Source organism: Sciurus vulgaris (assembly GCF_902686455.1).
Source record: "Sciurus vulgaris genome assembly, chromosome: 1".
Taxonomy (NCBI): Eukaryota; Metazoa; Chordata; class Mammalia; order Rodentia; family Sciuridae; genus Sciurus; species Sciurus vulgaris.
This window is the reverse complement of record NC_136461.1, coordinates 201,819,405-201,842,828: the sequence shown is the minus strand read 5'-3', so window position 1 is coordinate 201,842,828 and position 23,424 is coordinate 201,819,405. Positions and strand designations below refer to the sequence as shown.

Below are 23,424 nucleotides of genomic sequence, written 5' to 3'. Positions count from 1 at the left end.
CCACCTACCTATCCACTCAACACCTGGTACCCTCTGTTGTGGGCTTTGGCAAGGCACTGCAGAGTCACAGATGAATAAGAATCACTTCCACCCTGTAGAGGCTTAGGGTCAAGCAATAATAAGTAGGTGCATGGAGGAGGGCATTATGAAAAAGATCACTGAGATCTAAATTGACAAGTTGTCACCTTACACTACCTCTATGAACTGAAGTGAGTTACTTAACACCTGAGTCTCAGTTTCTCCTTCTCCAGAATGGGGATCATAGACCCTTATTTTGATATGACAAAACTGGCAGTGTAAATGACGTGACCATCTCAGATGCAACAGAAGATAAGAACCTAATAAATGTATGTCATTTTTATACGCTAGAAAAAGAGATAAAGTTAAATGGGATGGTCTACTGTGGGTTTCATGGAGGCAGATGGGAACTAATAGTGAAACTAAAAAATTAGAGTTGAATGTCCAATACTGAAAGCTCTGAATTTGGCAGCTAAGATGTGAGTTCTCCACCTTCTGTGACAGATGAGCTGTGTAACCATGAAGAAGGAACTTCTCTGAGGTACACAGTCTCCTTCCTATAAAATAAAAGGCTAGGAAATGATACTATATTATGTATGATACACATATACAGAAAAGAATGGATTACCAAATATACATTGTATTTTGTTGCATGGAATTATTTTCATAATTTATACTGAGTTCAGAAGTATAGATTATGAAAATATTATGAAGTTATAAAATTGAATACTGTGAAAAAATATTGTGAAATAAAATTTTATGAAATTACCAAATAGTATGTACCAGAGAATCCTAAGTTTGTAAACATACTTTTTCATGAGATTTAAGTAAATGACTTAATTGACTTCAAGGATAATTTTTATTTTCTTAGCAGTTAAAATTTCCAAATATACTACAATTATCATAAATATTTCTTTAATGAGTACTATTCAAGTTAAATACTAATCTTTAAGATACATTAGATAAGATTCTCTCGAAAGATTATTATGTCCCTGAAAATTTCATTATTCTGTGTTTTTGATTAATGAGGTCCTTTTCTATTAGCATAGGAAGATGGCAGTATTACTCAGTGATTTTATTAATACAAATAAATCAGTTTAAAATGTCCTTGGTTTTGAGTCTCAAACACAGAATGTCAGGCAAACCATTATGATATGGTATAGATTCAGCCATTTGGCTCTCTTCAGGAGTTTTTAAAGAATTACAGAGACTGAAAAAAAAAAAAAAACTTTCTAAATTCAAAGTGTAATTCTTTTTGGATGTTTCTCAGCCTGGCTGTTTTACTATTCATATTCTGCAGTCTCTACTTGGGCTACTTTTTTTTTCAATCTGAAGTACAGCTAAACAGTCAAGATTGTTCATAATTTTCCTTTACTTTTGCTTCTGAGTTTGGTGTAGTCATCTTTCTATTTTTGGTCAATCACTACTTTCAAAACGATTCAAGAGTTATTTGTGTTTCCTCTTGAAAATGTGTTTCAAATGATAAATTACTGGGCTTAAAATAAGCTTCCTGTATCACAAAGAAAAGGATCTCGGAAGTGCCAGGCAGAACAGGAGTTTGGGACAGACTCGTGGAGTCACAGAAGGCACTGAACCTAGGACACCTTCCACTCAAACCAAGCAATGTGCAGGTATGATCCACAAGAGCACCCGCAAAAGGCACCTCCCAGGTGGGGAGAGGAAGACCGGGCATGCTCGGCCCTCTGGGTTGTGGAGTAGATGTTATTCGAGTCTCTGAAGATGACAAAGTAAACTGTGACTTAGCGATATTATATGTCTTGCCCAAGCTCAGAAAACTGATGAGTAACAGAGCTGAGATTGCAACCTGGGTCTGCAAAAGTTCAAAAAGTTCATGTCCTTAATCATTTTCCCAGAGATCCACTAACTTCAGGGGATAGAGAATAAAGTAACAGAAAGCAAAGAAAGGATGATACTGAAATGTCCCTGTCCCCTCTAAACAAGTCCATGCTGAGTGAGTGCATGAATGAGTGAATGAATTCTCATCCCTAAAATACAGGGGTGACAATACATGGGTGACAGTCCAGCCTTCTTCACTTCAGCACTCTTGTTGGACAGCTCCAGTAGATGTGAACACTTTCCTATTGAGTCTTCACCTGACCTCAAACATGACAGATGGCATTTACTTATTATCCCTGCACTAAAGGCTTGTAATTCAGCAAGCTAAGCCAGATGTGTCTTGAACTTGAGGAACACATCCCCCCTTTTCCTCTTCAAATCTTACCCTCCATTCAGTCTTCCCTGAACACGGGGCCTGGGTTACTTTCTCTTCCCAAGTGCTCCCATGGCAACGAGGATGTATCTGTTCCATGGAGTTTATCATATTATAAAATTATCTGTGTATTTGATTCTTTCTCTTGCTGCCCTATTTTGAGGGCAGAGATGATGTGCTTTCTTTATCTCTGCGTCCCAGTATACGTCTACCACACAGTAGGTGCTCAGTAATTATGCACTTCTCTGGGGCTATAGATAAGAAACATATTCTGGTTCATTATTAGCATCTTATCTCCAAGGCAAAGCAGATGGAACTAGGGTGTGGAATTCTGCTTTAGCCCCCAGAGCTCTTGGGTCTTCATGGTCTCTACACGTAACACTTTTCCAAGAGAAGGCACATTTTCACTCCTAAATCCTGCCCTAACCTGGGGAGCTGGCCTGGTCCTGGCCTGGTTTAAGTTGGGAGGGTCTTTCAGAACAAAGCTAGATGAGAAGCCAGTGTGAGCAGCTGACTTCATGTCCTGTGTCCCTGTGCTGCCCCTGCTGGTCTCCACCTGGAGGAGAGAAGGGAAAGTGTGCAATTGCCTTCACACAGCGGGATGGATGCCTGCTCTTCTCCTTCTTGGAGGTACTACATCTTATCTGTAATGACCCCATTGTGTCCTTAGGCCACATCAGAGTTACTTCCAGTTGAGTTCTGAGGATATGTGTGCTTGTTGTGGGGAAAGGATTAAACAAAGGAGTGCTATGACTTGGTTTCAATCACAATAAAAATTATTCTGGCAACACTATAGAAAGTAGATTGGGGGCAGTGTGAGGTGGCAGTTGGAGATCAGGTTGGCTGTACTCAGTGGTAGAAGAGGAGATGCAGGGAGGTGGATGCAGTGTGGATATATTTTGGTGGCAGAGGTGACAGGATTTGCTATAAATTGATGGGAGTGATGAGGACTGACCCCTAGTTTTATTTTGCTTTTGGCTCAAGGACCAGGGTGAGTAGATGAGGGGACACTGCCTGATATGGCAAAAGCTGGGCAGAGAGAACCTTGGGTAATGTAAGACAAGACACACTTTCAGACAGAGAGATGATTTGCTTGAGCATTTTTATTTTGGGTTTCCTTCTTTAACCAATGAAAGCCTGTCCAGGAGACAGTTTATCTCCACATGTCACCCATGTCCTCCTTGCTTCCTCCAAGCCTTTTTCCTCCTGGCCCAGAATGTCCTGAGAAGACCTCATATGGGACCAAAATGGAGGAGAGGAAGAACTGAGAATAAAGCCAGGAATCGCTGGTCCTCTGAATTTCCTTCGCAGATGAAGGTCATGTCAGTGTTTACATATGCCTTTGCCACTGACCTTAGCAGCTTGGTCTTCTAGAGAGCCCAGGTCACCAGCCCCCAAACTTTCCCCACAAGGAAGATGTGTCTAGTGTTGAGGGACACTCCTGGAAGAGACAGCCCAAAGATTTATTAAAACATAAGGTTTAAAATGGAGGAACAGTACTCCTTGACACCTAGAATTGATCTAAGGATTAAAAGAATTGACCTACAATTTAAAACAGTGTCCAACTTGTGGGATGAAAACAAGAATCTCAGCATGAAAGCACTCAGAATAAAGATTGTCACACAGCAAGGACTGCACAGTGGTCTCTTAAACAGGATAATATCCCAAAAGGGGGACAGGAGAACATGTGCCTTCACATGGCTTTCTGTGATGAGAAGGCATAAAAGCTCTGTGAAATCTATGAAAAGTACCTGCAAATTGAAGATGTTATTAACGTGTGCACATTGTCTAGATTCTGGGCTCTTGAATCTCTCCTACCCAGTATGTCCTAGGGGACCTCAACTTCTTGGAGCCTCCTGGTTTCTGAACAGCTCATGCTTGAACCCTCAGAGCAGCCCCTATCACATAGTGGGTGCTCAGAAAACACTTCCTTCCTCTCCTATTCCTGGTTGAACCTGTTTCCCCTTGAGCATCCTTGAAGTCCCTCTATAATATCATATTGTTTTTCTTCTTCCAACAGAGATTTCCTGGGAACCAAGGAGGCCTCATTGCTGCTGATGGCCATGTTCCTTCTTGCTGTGTTCTACCACGGACAGCAGGTAACAGAACCTTTTGCTCACACTGCCCTGCAATGTCTTTCCTGCTCTTTGCAACAAATGACTATTAGCTGCTTGCATCAACTGTGATTTTTAATGAATCAATGTCTATTGAAGACCACCTATGGAAAACCAAGCTGGAGAAGATGATAAAGTGAGTGTGTGGTTTTAACAACCTTTTGGCCTAGCCCTTCCAAACAGGCATTAGGAAAAAAGAACATTTTCCTAATAAGAGAGTTTGTGATTTCTCCCCAAGGCAAACTGGGATCCTTCCCCAATTCTGTTGCCTGGAGAAAATTATTGGTAGAGAAGGTGTGTGCTGTGCTGGGTGAACGCTCAGGCTGGAGGACCAGCTGAGGCAGGAATCTAGCCCAGCTCTTCTCAGGAGTGTGTGGCCTTGGATAAGTTATTGCGTTTCCTGAGCTTCAGCCTCCTTAACTGTAAAAGTAGTAATATCTACATAGGACTGCTTTGAGGACTCTTTTGAGATTGTCATCTATAGCATTTTGTATGCTGCTGCTTTGTGTGTATAACTGCATATGTATAGCAAAAACTTTATTGCAAAATTATCCTGATTAGATAAAGTACCTACAACATTGATTGTGCTCTGAGTTCCTAGTCTTTTGGTTTTGATTTTTTTTGTTTGTTTGTTTTGTTTTGTTTTGTTTTGTTTTGTTTTGTTTTGTTTTTCATGATGCTGGAAATCAAACCCAGGGCTTTATTCATTCTAGACAAACACCCTACCACTGAACTACATTCTCAGTCTTTGAGTCTCTATTCTTTACCAGGATCTGCAGTGCAGAAGAACTACACAAAGCCCCGCTCCTGGCAGAGTTTCTTAGAGGAGAGTGAACCCTAAATTATTGAAAAGTGGTAGGTGCGGAACACACTTGCCCAGGGTCTTGGAGAGAAGAAACTACTCTGCGTAGAGCTTCCTGGCAGGTTTCACTAAAGAGGTGTTGCCTACTACCAGAGACCAGAGGGACTTATCCAGGCATATCCCAACCCATGAATAGTCAATCTCTGGAGAGGTCTTCTCTGCCTGGTAGAAACCAGGCCCCATCAGCATTATTGCTCTTCTCTGGATCCTGGTTCATCTTTCTCTGGTCTGTGTGCACTTCAAAAAGAGTAACTAGAAAAAGTAAGGCAAAACAAGAAGCCTGTCAGCCAGAGCAGAAATAGAAACATCTCTGGAAAATCACCATGGAAACAGGGAGGTAACAAACCCTGGGAAATCATGGCTTACACAATCAAAACTCCCAAGAATTGAGACATACATATGGAAAATCACTCATAATAAGAAGGATGGTTAAATGTAGGAAAAAAAATGGATGGTAAACAATCTTGGTAAGTGAAAGAAATGGGAGTAGAGTTAACCACTAAGTTCCTACCCTGTGTCTAGTACTTTCCCAGAATTACCTCTTTTGATCCCATCAACAACCTGGACTAGGAGTTATTAGCCTTCCCATTTTACAGATGAAGAAAGTGAGACTACTCAGGTAGCAAGTGGTAAAGCTAGAATTGGTGTCCAGATGGGTCTCCAGAGCTCCACTTTCTACTTCTCCAGACTAAAGCAGAGCAGCCACTCTCTATGCTAACACAGGGACCCTGACATTCAGTCCTGCAATATGGCGTTGACCAGTTTTTACCTTTTATTTTTTTTAAATCTGATGATTATTTTTTAAATCTTTTTATTTGTTCTAATTAGTTACACATGACAGAATGCATTTATGCCTTTTGATAAATCATACATAAATGGAGTATAATGTCTCATTTTTCTGATTGTACATATTGTAGGATCACATAGATCATGCAGTAATATAGGTACATGAAGTAATAATGTCTGTTTCACTGTACTATCCTTCCTACTCTTATGCCCCTTCCCCTCCCTTCACTCCCCTCTACCTAATCTAAAGTAACTGTATTCTTCCCTAGTGTCCCCAACCCTTTATTGTGAATTAACATCTGCATATCAGAGAAAACATTTAGCCTTTGGTTTTATGGGTTTGGCCTATTTCACTTAGCATGATATTCTCCAACTCTATCCATTTACCAGCAAATGCCATAATTTCATTCTTCTTTAAAGCTGAATAATATTCGTTTTCTTTATCCATTCATCTGTTGAAGGACACCTAGGTTGGTTCCATAGTTTAGCTATTGTGAGTTGAGGTGCTATAAACATTGATGTGGCTGTGTCACTGTAGTATGCTGATTTTAAGTTCTTTGGGTATAAACCAAGGAGTAGGATAGCTGGGTCAAATGGTGGTTCCATTCCAAGTTTTCTGAGGAATCTCCATACTGCTTTCCATAATGGTTGCACCAACTTGCATTCCCACCAGCAACATATGAGTGTACCTTTTTCCCCACATCCTCACCAACATTTATTGTTGCTCATATTCTTAATAATTGCCATTCTGATTGGAGCGAGATGAAATCTTACAGTAGTTTTGATTTGCATTTCTGTAATTGCTAGGGATATTGAATATTTTCCATATATTTGTTGATTGATTGTTTTCTTCTGTGAAATGTCTGTTCAGTTCCTTAGCCCATTTATTGATTGGGTTATTTGTTTTTTGGTGTTAAGTTTTTAGGTGTTAAGTTTTTTGAGTTCTTTACATATCGTAGAAATTAATGCTTTATCTGAGGTGATGGAATTTGTGATGAAATAGAAAGCCAAATGTCAAAGTCTAGCCATTACCAGAATGCCTTGGTATTTCTGGTCATCTGTGGGAAAAGGTGTCCTGTCTTCTAGGTCTGGATGGCCTCCTTTTATAGATGTGAACTCTTTAGTCTAACAGGCAAATTAAAATCCAATTGAGGGCAATGAAGACAAAACTAGACAAGACAGTCCTGTAGAAATGCACTCACTCCACCATACAGGTTTCAAACTGTCAAGTGATAAATCCCCAGAAATAGCTGAAAAACAAATTTGGGGTGAGAGTTCTCATTCTACAATAATAATGTGTTTCTATTCCTCTGTCACCCTAAGGAATTACCTGTGCCTTGCCAGTGCCTCCTTTCTCACATGGTAAGCTTCTAACATCCAAGTCAATATATCCCACTCTACATTTGTGCAGGAAAAACAGATAACCTAGTCCCACTAAGATTATGTGAAAGGTAAGAATGTGTCTGCGCTTCCCTAGGGTCTGAAAACTTGTGTCATCTGATAATTTTTCCCTTCTATTTCTAATGTTCAAGGGCTTCAAAATTATGTAACTACATCTCATAACTGTAGCAGTTACAGGTATTCACTTTGGCATTGGGCAGATGGCACCGAAACCCCAACTCTGCCTCTTAGAAGGTACATGACCGTCAGCAGTTTACTTAAATTTCTGAGTCTGTCTCCTCACCTATGAGAAGGAAATGCTCATAACAGGTTCTACTTCATCTGTTGTTATAGTATTGTACGAGCATAAAATTACAATGTACTTATCCCAGTTGCTTGCTCTTATAGGAGCTCAAAATCATTGGTTAATTACTTTGAAAATCAGCCTCTATCACAAACAGAGAAGATATTATTATCCATCTGGCCCTAAGACAGAAGAGACTCAAGTCTCCTGAGGTCCTGAGTGGCAAAGCCAATAAGAAGAGCCATTCCGACACAGGAATCCAGTGCTCTAACTTCTGGTTGCATTGTGTCCCTGCCACGTGCCACTGTCTCCCTGTTAGAGGCTGCTTTCGTCAGGACTGCCTTCCTGCAGGTGTCTCCTCTCTACAGCATCTGGCAGGCTCCTGCTCCTCAGGAATCAAGCCCGCCCACTGCCGACCTTGCATCCTGCCCCCATCAGATTCCCTCTGTGACTCAGCAGCCCTCTGTTTTAACAAAGTCTGAACGATGCCTGGGGCCGAGAAGCACCAGGGGGAGCCTGTGTGACGAGACAGCCCCAGGGCGATGGAGGCAGTTATGTCACTGAATAGCTGGGGATTTTCACTTTGCATGTATGTGGAAGTGATATGCCAAATGCCTCCTCCTCTCCTGAGGCAGGCGGACTTCTGAATACTGGACAGGGAGGGAGAGCAAATGTCAGCTGCTTCCAGCTCATGCCTGACTCACTCACAGTCCTGGAGGTTTGGGCTTTGCCTGAGCACCTCCATTTATAGAAAAGGAAGCCACACCTGTGCCCCAGGACAGAGACTGATGAGGTCATGCCTCCAGTCACCTACTTCTGGGTCTGTGAAAGACAGGTGTTGGGGACCGTGTGGCTCAGAAGTAAAGACCCGAGCCTGGAACCCTATGATTTTGTTCATGTATACTTGTATATAGACATACATATCACTGGTAATCATATTAATATATGGAATTTTGAAAGTCAGTAAGAAATAAAAACAAAAGATATATAGGAAAAGGCTATTTTATTCAACCACCCGTTGAACTTTGCCCGCCCCAGTTAACCATGTTGAGCTCTTTATTTATTGTCATAGAGTACCATGATGTTATATTGCTATTTTTTTTAGGATACAATAATCTTTATTGTATTAAGGCAAACAGCAATGATATTGGCAAAGAAAGTGGTAAATTTCAACTTCTTAGTAAGGTTTTTTTTTTTTTTTAAGGTAATGGATATGTTAATTGCCTTGAGTCTAGTGATCATTTCGTTATGTATATATACATAAAACTTATGCTATACACCTTAAATATACACAAGCAAAAAGAAGGTCATTCGTTGTTTGAGAAATGGGGAGTGATAGAGGGGACTACAAAAAGGCATAAGGAAACTTTGATGGGTGATGTGTATGCTATCTTGATTGTGGTAATGAATTTATGAGTGCATAAGTAAATCAAAATTTATCACATTATACACTTTAGATATGTATGGTCTATTATATGGCAAGTATTGCTATTTTTAATTTATTAATTTTTTTAAACATTGTACATTGGCTTTATACTAGCATGCATCAGGCTTTACCTTCCTTAGGTGCATATTCCCCATCCTCTCTTTTAAACTCACAAATTTCAATGAAATAAGTCATCAGAGTTTGGTTGTTACCTATATTAATAGCATGGATCCCAATATTCTTGCTCAAGTTCCAGCAAGGCCATTTTAAGCATGAGTGACCTTGAGACACAACTTGCCAGAGCGGCCTTTTTTTTTTTTTTATCTGTAAAGTGAAATGATAAGCTGTCAGAGTTAGTGACCTGCTGAAAGAGGTCATTACATATGTATAGAAGTTAAGAGTCACAGCTCAGAGTCAAAATGCCCTGGGTTCCAAGCCCCTACTCCTGAGACCTTAGGAATTTGCCTCAACCTTACTGTGCCCACGCCCTCACCTGTGAAATGGAGGTAATGCAGCACCTGCCCAGTGAGTTGTCAAATGATTGAATGAGCGTGGATACCAGGGAGTGCCTGCAACGGTGCCTGATCAGGGCACGGGCTCAGTCAGCACTGGCTGTCATTATGTGAAAAGCTGCCACAAAATACAGGAACAATAACTACGTGTTCCCTTGGCACCTTTTTCATGTAGCCAGTTCCTCAATGACTCCATGAAAATCAGGAAAGAGAGTGCACTTCAATCCAAATGATATTTCTGAGCAAATATTGAAGAAATTTTATTTTTAAAATGTCAATGTCCATGTCTCCCTTATGCTTTTCTTTTCTCTCCATGTGCCCACTAACTGCACTGTGCTGAAGTGACCCCTTTGGTGTTGAAGTTTCCTTCAGTGCCCCCAAGCCACCACTCAGCTATGAGGAACTAGAGGCAGAGACCTTCACTCATCTTCCTCTGCCTGGCATCCAGCAGGTAGTAGGTGTCCTGGACCTTTAGTAAATGGAAGAGGAAAGCCTACCTTCTGTGGAGCTTTAATACCAGCTGGTGCCTGCCTTGGACACTGGCTGCACATGGACATCATTTCTGTGCCTCTGCCTTTGCTGCAGCTACCTGCAGTCACCAGGCCAAAAAGTAAACTCTATTCTTGTCTCATAACCAGAAAATTCTTACTTAGGTCAAACCCAGGCCTCTGGATTTCCCTACTCAAGTTTCTGAGTTGAATTCCATTAGATGAGGGTACTTCAACAGGACAGAAATAAACAACTACCTCCTGCTTCAACCACACATGCATTTAGTTTTATTTTTTTATTAATTTTCTTTTTTTCTATAATTTTTATTATTTTTTTATTTAGTTTTTAATTTTTTACAGACTGCATTTTGATTCATTGTACACAAATGGGGTACATCATTTTGTTTCTATGGTTGTGCATGATGTAGATTCATACCATTTGTGTAATCATACATGTACATAGGGTAATGATATCTGTCTCATTCTACTATTTTTCATACCCCCTCCCTCTCATTTCCTTCTACATATTCTAAAGTTCCCCCATTCTTCTCTCATTCCCCGCCCCCCACCCCCATTATATATCATTCTCCACTTACCAGGGAAAACATTCAGCCTTTGGTATTTTCGGCTTGGCTTATTTCACTTAGCATGACATTCTCCAATTCCATCCATTTATTTGCAAATGCCACAATATTATTGTTCTTTATGGCTGAATAATATTCCATTGTGTATATATACCAGAGTTTCTTTATCCATTCATCTGTTGAAGGGCATCTAGTTTGGTTCTAATTAGTGGTATATGACAGTATACATTTATACATGCATTTATACATTTCAATAAATCTTACATAAATTGAGTATAATTTTTTAATGGGAAAAAGAAAAACATTTAATTTGGAAATAGTTATGGATAAGAAAATGCTATGCTACAACCAGAGAAGACAAAACCTGATGCTCTTGAATCTGGAAGAGAAAACAATCAAGAAGAAGAGCTTTGATACGATTTCATCCACATATGCCTTAACCAACAGGAACGTCTTGCAATCCTATATTTTAGACATTTCAGAAAGCCTTTGTATGCATCATGTCACTTGATCCTGATAGTAGTTCCATATAATAATCCATGTCTCTTAAATTAGATTGACTGAGGGCCACTAGCTTTAGTCATTAGAAGGGAAACCCGTGAGCCAAATTAATTTGCCAAGACCACAGAGCAACCTGGTGGAGTGCCCAGGGCAAGCATTCTTGTGGACAGACCACTGCCTCCACTCATGATTTTTTTGCAGCAAGGGGTATGGGAAATTTCAAAAACATACAAAGTTGATAAAAACATGTTCTGAGCTCACATTTACTCAGGTCCAACCTTGTTTTATCTATGTCCCTATTTATTTTGCCCCTTGACCTCCTTCCCTCCAAGTATTTTGAAGAAAATTCCAAACCTCCTATCATTCATCTGTAAGGACTTCAATATGTATCTAAAGTGAGATTTTAACCTAATCACAATTAATAGACTACACTTGTAAAAAGAAAACAGCAATTCATTTATATTGTCAAACCTCTAAGCAGTTTTTCCATTTCTTGGTTAACTTATAATTTATGTTTATTTGAATTGAAATCCAGATAAAGTCTACATATTCCCATTGGCTGTATGTCTTTTAAGTCTCTTTTTAAATCTGCAGGATCAAAACTCCATCATTTTTTTTCCTTGCAATATTTTGCAAGGGCCAGTGGGCCTGTATAATTCCTCCTAGTTCAGAGTGTGTCATTTGCATCCCCTAAGGTTATTTAACACTTTCCTTTGTCATTTGTTTTTCTTTTGTTGGCTGTTATATCTAGAAACTTGGTGAGATTCAGTTTCAATTTTTTCCTGCAAAAATATTAGGAGATACATACAATTAGGACATCCCTATAATTAGGGGATACATAATGTCTCCTTGTCTCTCTTTATGCCACATTAGCAGCTACTGATAATAGCCTCTGTTCATCTATTCAATAGATGGTGACATTCTAATCCTATCAGTAGTTCATAATTTATTAGTTGGAATACATTATTTAAAAGAAACATCTCCTCACCAACTGTTGCCTGGAAATACGACTCATAAAGCTATGATAAATGCTGGATTCTTTACCTATGAGTTTGCTTCCTATAAGTTTCCCAATAAATTGGTTCCCTAGCATCATTCAGAAATGATAGATGAGATTTTGTTTTTTTAAATGTCACCCTGAATTTTTGCACTTTAGCCTATTTCCGGTGTTTGCATCCATTGCAATTGTTATTCTTAATAAAATCTAATTTGTCACGTCTTTGACAACTGGAAGGCTATCCAAGCTGGCTTTTAAATTCTTTTGTCTACTGGAGTTAGGAATCTCAGAGAGACTCCTTGTTTATGCGTGAAAAATATTATTCTAGATTTTTTTAATTTTCTGTCCTAAAATTGAGCCATTTCTGGAAAGAGAATAATTATTTTTTTAATTCTTTATTTAGCTTTTAATTTTTTACAAACTGCATTTTGATTCATTGTCCATAAATGGGGTACATCATTTCATTTCTACCGTTGTGCACGATGTAGATTCATACCATTCGTGTAACCATACAAGTACATGGGGTATTGATGTCTACCTCATTCCACCATTTGTCACACCCCTGCCTCATTTCCCTCTACATAATCTAAAGTTCCCCCATTCTTCTCTCACTCCCCACCCCCCACCCCCATTATATATCATTCTCCATCAGAGAAAACATTGGCGGATTATTTTTATAGAAACTGATATTAAGAAATCACACTCTGGAAGCTCTGGGTGCTCATTGCTGTAGGTTTCCATTCCCTGGGCCTTGATTTTGGTAAGAGGAGCTGGGAAAGGCACAGCTCAAGTTCACAGTGATCCTTGTACTTCTTATTGAGTACCTGAGGCTTTTTTAATATCACCAGTTTTACATCTGTAGCTTTTTCCTTTTCCCCAAAATTCCAGTTTTTTCAATGACAACACATTTGCCCATTTGCTTTATTGTACAATTTAATAGAATAGTCTAAGAATAATAATGCAAATATTACCACCCACAATATGATTATCGTGAAGAATTTTAACATTCTATTGGAACTCTTTCTACCCTTAGAGTATTTCCCTCTAGGAATGAGCCATCGAAGTATTTTTGAAAAAGGCATTTGGTATAATACGTATTTTCTCTTTGTGTGGTTAGAGGTGAAGGTTCATTGTTTACTTGTTTATTTTTACAGACACTTTTAAAATCTATTTAGATTTACAAGTAAATGAATTTTCCCTGATTCTAAGATTGACTCAAAACAAGTTATAATTTTAAAAGTGTAAATTCTACCTTAATTCTCCCATCTTATTCCCTGTTCCCTCTCTCATCTCATAGATAACAACTTTTTATGGTTTTTACCTTTAGTTTTCAATAAACAAATTAAGACAGATTAATGTGTGTGTAGGTGGAGAAAGAGAGAGAAAGAGAGCTTCTCCCTTATTAGACAAAGCACATTACATACATATTTCCCCCTCAGAGAATGGCCCATCAAAGTATAGAGAGACGCTCTTCCTGTCTGTTTATAGCTGCACCGAGTCCTGTTGTATATATGTGCTGTGGTCTGTTCAATCAACAAAATGAACATTTGGACTGTTCCACCTTCTGTTATTAATGAATTAATAACCTTTCACCTGTCTTTTATATTGTTGTTATCTGCTAGGACTCTAAAATAAGACAAAGCAAAGCTACTAGTCATAGGCCCTTGAATGTAGGCCATCTAAACACAGGTAATATACTGTTCGTTTTAATGGCTAAACACTTTGAAATAATACATCCCCAAAGCTGTGATAAAAATGGCTGGTGAGCTGCTCTGTAAAGGAAACTGCCCTCTGCAATGCAAAGGGAAGCCAGGGCAAGATAGAACTAATGTGTATGAGTGCCGTCCATGAGCCGTTTACCTGTAATTCCTAAGTAATTCACATCCCACCCCCGTGTGGGTTGTCATCATCATCTCAAGTTCAGAGATGAGGAAACAGAAAAGCCACTGATCATCCAGGGTTATAGTGGCAAATGTGGAACCAGAGCTCTATGCCGCGTCTGTCTGACACCAAATCCACGGCCATCTCATTATAGTCTTCATTTCTTCCTTATTGACTAGTCATTGCTTAGATTGAAGGACCTGGAATTTGAATGTTGCTTGGAAAAAAAGCCAGGTACATAATAAGTTCCACTCGAGTACTGGTAAGTTTTAGGATTCGAACATATTTGTCAAGCCAGCCAACACTGATTGAGCACCTGCTCTGTGTCAGACATGTCAGGCTATCAGTCAGCTCAGGCCACTCCAACAAATACCACAGACAGGAACCTTAACAAAGCTCTAAAACGGAGGTCCAGTAGGGTTTTGGTTCCTGGTGAGGGCTCTCTTCCTGGCTTGAAGATGACCACCTTCTTGCTGTGTCACCACGTGGTCCTATCTCAATGGGAACATAGGGAGAGAGAAAAGCAGGCTCTGTCCTGTCCCTTTCGGTATGGGCAGTACAAGGGCCCATCTCATCACCTCATCTAACTCTACTCACGTCCCAAAGGTCCCGTTTCCAAATACCAGAGCCTCAGGATTCAGAGCTTCCATAGGAATGGGGGAAGGGCACAATTATTCAGTCCACAGCAGTAAGAATGTGACAATAGAACAGGTGAAAGGACCCAGACTGCACAGCACCTGCAGTCTAACAGAGGGCTCAGACCTGGTCAGAAAAATCCCGTGGATGATTATAAAACCACAAGTACAATGACGCTAGGAGGGGCAGGTGCACACTCTGGGATCTAATCATCCTCTGATGACTTGGCTGCAGGCAATGCCTCCCAAACACTTGGGTCAGACTGTTTCCTTTCTGAAGAGCACCGGAGCCTGGCCCACCTCCAGACGTGTGGCTGGAGCCCGTACTCCCCAAGTTCATCTGCTGCCTCTCTTTGTCTCCCATGAACTACAGCTGGAGTACACAGCCCGCCTGGACTTCCTCTGGCGTGTGCAGGCCAAAGAGGAGATCAATGAGATGAAGGAGCTGAGGGAACACAATGAGAACATGCTTCGCAATATCTTACCCAGTCACGTGGCTCGCCATTTCCTGGAGAAAGACCGTGACAATGAGGTGAGCCCTTGCCTCTCTGGCTGCTGAGAAGGGGTGGGAGTGGGTCACAGAGTGTTGCTCACACTCTGGGAGAATTCTTCTGTACTCTTTTGAGGGCATGAAAATGAAGACTACCTACCTATGGTGGCAGGCAGCCATGACAGGCACCATGTTATCTACACGTGGCCTCCCCTGGCCCCAAGCAGCTCATTGATTAGATGGATATAAGATCCTCATTGCAAGATTAAATTGAAGTTTTAATATTTTACATGTGTATGTTATGGATTTAAATATATATATGCAATGCATACATATGATTTCATATTATATATATACACACACACACACATATATTACAGTCACAAAAAGTACAAATACTGTATGATTTCATTTAGATGAGGTACCTGGAGCAGTCAAAATTATAGAGGCAGAAGACAGATTGGTGGTTGCCAAGGGCTGGAGGGAGGAGGGAATGGGGAGTTATAGTTTCACAGACTCAGAATTTGTTTTGCAAGATGAAAAGTGTTCTAGGATGGCAGAGACGACTGCATAACAGTGTGAATGGACTTAGTACTACCAAACTATACAATTAATGGTTACAGGGGTAAATTTCATGTTTTGTGTATTTTACCAGAATTTTAAAATAATAATAATATATGTAACATAGGCTCAATGCATAAATATGTGTATGTATATATGTATTCATATACAAATATAGGTGTGTGGGCATGAGTATAAATATTCTTAGCAAAATATCTGGCATGTAGTGAATGCTCAAAAATGCTCTTTCTGCTTAAAACTACTTCTCCTTATTATGTCACACCTGAAGGCCACTGTGAAGGCAATACAGAAGTCAGAACCAAGCTGCTGCAGGCTCTTATTCCCTCCCAGGCCCTAGGGGAGAATCCTTCCTTGCCTGGTGCAGCCACTGGTGCCTCAGATCTGCCTTGGCTTGTGTCCCCATCAGTCTACTCTGTGCCTCTGTCTTCATGTGGCCCTCTTTATAAAACACGTGTCCTTCTCTTTTCCAAGGACAGCAGTTGCTGGATTTAGAGCCCACTCCAATCCATTATAACTTGATCTTAACTTAATTACATCTGCAAAGACTATTTTCAAATAAGGTCACATTCCAATGTTCCAGACAGATGAATTTGGGGGCACACTATTTCCCACTACAAGGATGAAGGTAGAGTGGTGAGTTATGTAGGTAGAAGCCCTGGTCACACTCTGTCAGCTACAGTTAGGTTTAGGTGCACTTTTAAGTGGAATTAAACCTTTAAAAAGTCTAAAGCATAATCCAGTGAACTGGCTGCTGGAAGTGCCTGGATAGGAGGGTTATAAGATCAGGATCCAGTTAGAAGACCATAAAATAGTCCAGACAGGACCCCAGAGAGGAAGCCTAGCATGATGGCAAAGGAGATGGAGAGGCTATGAGTTCCAGATTCCTTTTGGAGGTGGAACAAACAGGACTCAATAATGGAGCTGATATGAAAGATGGGAAGTGAAAATTCTCAAACAATTAGACTAATCCTGCCACCTCCAAGGGGAAGTTACTCAGGAGGGAAGTGAAAGGTGCCTTTGAACACCTAAAGTACTAGCAGGTGAGAGGGCTTGGCCCTGGGCCCTGTGTCAAGAGGAGCTTTACAATGGATGGAGTTGGCAGTCTGCCTCATCCTCACAAGACTGTGTGCTCCCCAAGGACAAGGACCACGATGGCCTTAGTCACCACTGATCCTTGGGCCTGTTGAGTCTGCCCTGTGGCCTTATTCAGTAAAGATTTTTTTTTTATTTTTATTTTTCAAGGTGAAAAAGTATTATTTGAAGAATAGAACAGAGATAGACTTCTCTGGAGGAAGAAGGGGATCAAAAGCTTGTGTCCAAAGAAGTGAGGGTGTCCTGCCCTTTTATAAATTTCATGGTTCCTTTGTTCTCATGCCCCTCCTCTCATCCTGATTATGTGACCAAAAAGATGGAATGATCCAAGGGCAGCACCAAAGCGGCCCAGGGGCTACTCACTAATGACCCTTCCTTGGGAGGAACAATTCCCTGGAGACAGAGGTGCTAGCGTTTTATTTCTTTTGCATCAGCTCCTGTCTTCCTGGCCCAATCATTCATTACCTACATGACGGTCCTTTTGTCCCTGGACTCAATGCCTCCTCTGATAATGGGCCCCTTACTGCCCTAAGGGGAAATGGATGATGACCACTCTGACTGCTTCAGGCTGAGAGCTGGCCACTGTGGGTTTCCCTTTTAGGAATGTTTTGCAGTCGAGGGGTCCTAGCAAAAGTCTGGTTTGGAACAAGTGGTTGTAAAGTCATTGGGAGGTGGGTACTTCTATGAGAGAAACAAGAAGATATGAATACTGGAATGAGATTAATGCAAAATAAATGTCATAGCATCTGGAACATGTCAATGAATACCATGATGATGATAGAAAACAGTAATCTCTCACCCAGAGACACAAAAGCTAAGAAGTTGTTCTCATAACAAGGCCAGCGAAGAGATCTCTGTTTGGGAATTAAATCGTTAAGGATATTTTAGTTATATTGTTATATTGTCACAGTTATCAGGAATGTAAACATAACACTCAGTTTATATAACATCACAGATGCCCCCATAAGATGTAGTTAAGATATCTAAAATCATCTGACTTTTCTAAAATACCTTACTATTGGCATAACTTCTGTGTTTAGTGGAGATCCCTTTATTTCTGTCACTTAGGTCTAGATAATAATACTAGCAAACACAGATTAAGTCTGCTTTTGTAGGAAGTTAGGAATATTTGTAGGCCTTCAATGGACTAAATAATTCTGACTAATAGTCTCTTTTGATAGTTATCAGGCAATCTAAGAATCCCTCTTTTGAGCTTCCAATCTTACTCACTCTTGGTGGGGCTAACACAAGAGTACATCTTAAGTTACTTTAAAAAAAAACTATTGTCTTTTATTTTAAATGTCCTGGTATGGCTGTACTTTGGCTATAACACTGTTTTTGCTAGGTGTTTAAGACCAAGCTGGTCAAATTGACCTTGTTCTTATCTATTGTTAAGAGTCAGCTGAGTTTCCTCAGAAGATCACAATTGGGAACTTGAGAGCAGCCTATTAGCTCCTTTAGTGCCATCTGCTAGATGGGTCAGGAGCTCTTTGACCATGTGGCTTCCCTTGGAAGCATCAGGAACATCTTCCTTTCCAGCAACCACCTCTTTGAAGCATGTGCACTAGTGGGCTTTCTGTTCTCCAGAATCTCATAGATGCTCCTGGTCAGGAGGTCATATGACCCAGAGCTGCAAAGCCCTTGGAGAGGTCCCCTTGTTCCCTGGGTTTGAACTGACCTCAGAAGGCAAGAGCCAAATATTGGCTATTTTTCTTTGTTGACCTTTTCACTCCTTAACTTTAGTCTTTAAATTTTGGTCTTAAACATCCAGCAAGACAGTTACACCAATCTTAAAGTAAGAGTACTAGATTTTAACTTTGATGTCTATAACTTTACGGTTATTTACCCCTTCCATTAATTAGGATTAGTATTAGTACTGGAAGTTAGCCTTACATCCTGTCTGTTCTATAGATGATGACCTATTATCTCAAATTAACTCAGGTTGTTATATTAGAAGTTGTACTTTTGCAAGGTACTAACAGACAGCAGTTATAAAGTTTATAAGGAAAATTCAAAATGAAATTAACAAGAGTAAAAACATATTGAGTTTTCATAATACCTCTGAACCAAGAAACATAATTTTTATAATCCCAAATCTATTTTTTTCCCTTGGTACTGGGGATTAAACCCAGGGATGCTTAACCACAGAATCACATCCCCAACCCTTTCTATACAATATTTTATTTAGATACAGGGTCTTGCTGAGTTTCTTAGGGCCTCACTAAATTACTGAGGTTGACTTGATCCTCCTGCCTCAGCCTCCCAAGCTGCTGGGATCACAGGCATGTACCACCGTACCAACTACAACCCCAAATCTTTACTTCAAATATCTCTTTTCTAGCTGTTGACCCTTTTTAAAATTCATATTTGAAACAATCCTTATGAAATTCCTGAATTTAAACAAATTACTCCACTTCAACAAACAAAAAAATTAAATTAAAAAAAAAACAAGATGAAATACTTTGTTTTTATTGTACTTTGATTGAAAGCCAAAGGAAACCTCTCATATTCTTTGTATATAAAATTATACCTGATTGAATCTTAACCCTTACTAACTTTGTTTTTAGTGAAAACAGAAACAAAGCAATCTCAAAACTTTTTCATTTGCCAATTTATGAAAACACACATAATGTTTAAATATATTACCTTATGGATTTTAAGAAGTTAAGAGTACTTAATTTTATATTTAACAATTGATGTTTTAGCACTTTAACCTTTAATCAGATGTCTCTAACAAACACATTTATGAACCCATTGATGTTAAATCTAATTTAATCGTTTTTAACTGTGCAGTTAACAGTATTAGCTATCTCTTCTTTGTTGAAGAAAAAGCCTAGAGGTAATGGATATTCCATTCTAGACATTTTATAGAAGTCAAAACTTCATTAATTGTCTAACCACCTAGAAAATCTTGTGAGTTGGTAATTTTAAAGACGTTTTTACTCTCATCTGATTACTTAATCTAAATTTTGTTAAGTCATATGAACTAAAAGATATTTGGACCATTTCTCTTTTAAATTTTGATTTATGAGTGTTCATTCATATGCCCATTTTGATACCATGTACATGATATCTGGACATAAGCAGATATGTATATACAACACAATCTGCAGGTTTGCACATATACTAAACAGACAGGACACAGATACCTTGCAGCTTTTTGTAGACAGATCTCCACAGGTAGGAGGCACCTCTACAGATGTTTATAAAGCCTCTATTAGATTTAACCTGTTAAAAATGAAAATAGAGCCTATCAAACTTTTACATTATGGTTTTAAATGTAGAGCAGGCCTATACAGTTGGAAATTCTCGATGTAAAGTCTGGCAGCCATGGTGGACACTGAAATCAAAGGTTCAGGTGGCCACATGTCCTCTATGGCTATCAGATTTATTCCCAAATCATCATGTCTCTGTCTTTCTTAGGACTTTGTGAAGGAGATTTTCTAACGTATTTGAGAACTAACCCTTGAAAATTGGTCTCTGAACAAAAGAGGGCTATAAAATCCTCTATAGTTAAATAAAATAAGACTAATCAGAAAAATATGTTGATTTAGGCACGCAGGATCAAATGTGAATTCATTATAAAACCATGAGCTCAAAAATAGAATGTTTTTAAAAAAACAGGAGTCTTAAAAAATGACACTACTGTAATTATTCTATTAAAGGCATGCAGAACATCTTTATCAGATCAGAGTTCACTTTTTGGCTCAGATTAGAGTCAGTTCAGATATTAAGATTTTTCAAGGTAAAGAAGACTTGTATACATGAGATCGTTCTATTTTTCCTTCCCTGTGCTATAATGTATAGGGAGGAACTTGTTAAGAAAGCAGGGCTGTACAGTGTGAGAGCAGGTAAGAGCCAGCCTTTTAGGTCCTGCAGTGGCTTGAATTTAAAAGTGACACCTTTTTTTTCCCTTTGGTCTCCTGGTTCTCTGCAAGCCTTGTAAGTCTTGGGAGCTCTGCAAACCCTATAAGTCTCTGCAATTTACATTTCAAATGCAAGCCTTGGAAAGATAGAGATCTGGCAGAAGCGAAGAAGCAAGGGAAGCTGCGGTTTTGAGCAAAACTTCATGCGTAGGGTGTTTTAATAATTTTTTTTTCATTTCTCCAGTTGGTAATTAGGCCAGGTTTGGATGTAGAAAATTATGAGACGTCATCTCCCATTACTTTTGAGGATAAGGCTCCCCTCTGAACAACATGAAAATGAACTAAAGAGAACCAAGGAACGGTCTCTTTGGTAGGGGATGTCTCCTGACACTGGAGCCTCTAACAGCCAGCAGTTTCCACCCCTCCATGCATGGAAATGCATGGCTTCTGGATTTAACTACCGCCTTGCCAATCTGCTCTGCTTTAGCATGGGTGGTCATAAAAAAGATGCAAGCCTCCAGATTATCCACCCTTGCTGTGCGACGTGTAATCCCTGGGAGAACATGGGACCCCTTTTGGAAATGACTCTTGATCTGTCTGTGTTGGGCTTCCGATTAGTTATTGAACTTTGTGGGGGAGGGGGAATTGGGTCTCACTTAGAATGGAGCATCATACCTGAGTCTAATTTATATTTTTGGCACAATTTGGGTTTTTTAAACAAGGTCTGGAAAGTCCTTAGGCCTGCACTTAGGATCTTCAGAGTATTTTCTTTCTTTTTACAGAACAGGATGAGCTTGTAAAATGGTATTAAAATTTATATTTCCCTCTGATGGTCATGATTCTCTATCAGATGGAGAGTTGGTATTGATACCATGTTGGGCAGCAGAAGAATGCTAGGGGTTAAGGCTGGAATAAAGAGTTGTGCTCACTGTGGAGCAAAGGAATCTTCAGAGGGCTGTGGGTATAAATCTCCCTTTTGTAGTCAAAGAAGCTCGAGGAGCACACAGAAACAACAATGGGAAAATCCCTAAGGGTTTGCAAAGTCTTCCTATGTGAACAAAGGGAACCCAGGCACTTCCTAACAAAGCACCCCATGTAAAATGTCCTTCTCTCTATGGCTGGAGTCTGATCAGGAGGAGCGAGCACAGAAGAGTGCAGTAAGGCTCATCCAGAGGTGCATGTGTTATTGGGGCTTTCGCAGTGCTGCATGATCAAGCAGTTGCCACAGGGTGCCCTATAAGGGCAGTCAGTCAGGAGAGGAGTCTGGGGAAGAACCTTCGAGGTTCACCAGAGAGTGGCCTCAGCCAGAATCTCACAGTTGTTCCAACCCTTTGTCTGTCTCCAAGCATCCAAAGGCAGACGGGGCTTAGAGACACTGTATACGCATGCCAAATGCACTCCGAGCCCAGAGAGGAGAGTGAGAAATGGCTTTGACAGGACCCAACATGCCTGACCCACAGGACAGGTGGGTGACTAGGAGCTACCTAGGCCATGAATCCTGTCACCCGAGTCTTGTAGAATGGAGCTTGCACTAACTGCATTCAATTGACCCACGGGTGCCCATTATTGTCCTCCAGAAAAAAAAGAGAGAAAGGCGCCCCTCAGGAAGATGTGAGATGCATGTGAAGGAGCTTACCTCAGTGACCGTCCTGGCCGAGCCTGGATCTGAGACCAGGATGATAGCGGTGTTCAGACTCCTGTTCCCCCAGCGTTGAAGTTTGAACACCCAAGAAAAGCCAAGGCAAGAGCAAAAAGTTTTATTTGAAGGACAGGACAGAGTCAGACTTCTCCCAAGGCCGAAGGGGATCCAGAGCTGGTATCCCCTTATTCAAAGAAGTTTTGCGGATGGAATAAAGTGGTGAGTGTCCCTACTGAGGCACTCAACAGAAGGAGCTTCCCCTTGTCTGTGATGATACCAAAGCAACTGGGATCATCACAGAGGCTGGCTCATATAACCTTTCCAAACTAGATTTATAAACTGAGCTTAGCTGGGGGCGGGGGTGAGAACCCATAGAACGAAGGTTACAAATAGGCTGATCCTGACACAGTCTGTGCAGTGAGCCAGTGAGTGACTAGCTGGCTGGTTGGCTGGTTGGTTGGCTTGCTGATTTAATTTGTGAACATAAGCCTTTGGGCATAGAAGGGGGTCTCCAACTTTCCCATCCATACACTGCTACTCACACTGCCTGAAAGACCCCTGAAGATTTTTGGGTTTGTGATCCTTGCCTTGGGAGCCTAGAGGACAGAACTGAGAGAGACCTATGGGGTCTTTTTCCCATCCAAGCCACTGAAGAAAGACCACTGCCAGAGAAGCCAGGGTGGAAGTCACCAGCAGCCCGAGTAATCGGCTCCGGATGCTCGCAGGCCCTGGAGGGTCGCAGAGCAAAATGAAACACCACCCACTCTCTGACAGATGGAGTTCCTTGGAACTGGCTCAGGACTGGTTCCCCGAGGCTCCCTGAGGCCAGAGGCTTAACTTTGAGAGCTTCTTGACAGAACCACAGAAGCAGAGGGAACGTTAACGTTGAGGTGCATCGACCGTGACCACCAGATGCAGAGAAGGGAACACAGGGACCTCAGAAACCCAAAGGGAGATGAGGGGACAGCTGCCTTTCAGTCAAGACTCCAAAAGGACAATGTATTCTGGAGCAGTAGGGACAGCAAGGAGATACTGGT

General features: G+C 40.5%; 1 protein-coding gene across 3 annotated transcripts in view; it reads left to right on the top strand.

The window, feature by feature from the left end:
* ADCY8 (adenylate cyclase 8) overlaps positions 1 to 23,424 on the top strand; it is a 231,036-nt gene that overhangs the window by 189,495 nt on the left and 18,117 nt on the right. For all 3 annotated transcript variants that reach the window (XM_079112343.1, XM_079112342.1, XM_079112341.1), the window contains 2 exons: positions 4,269 to 4,347; positions 15,092 to 15,250. In XM_079112343.1, coding sequence (XP_078968469.1) covers positions 4,269 to 4,347; positions 15,092 to 15,250 — 238 coding nt within the window. The remainder of the gene's footprint in view (positions 1 to 4,268; positions 4,348 to 15,091; positions 15,251 to 23,424) is intronic.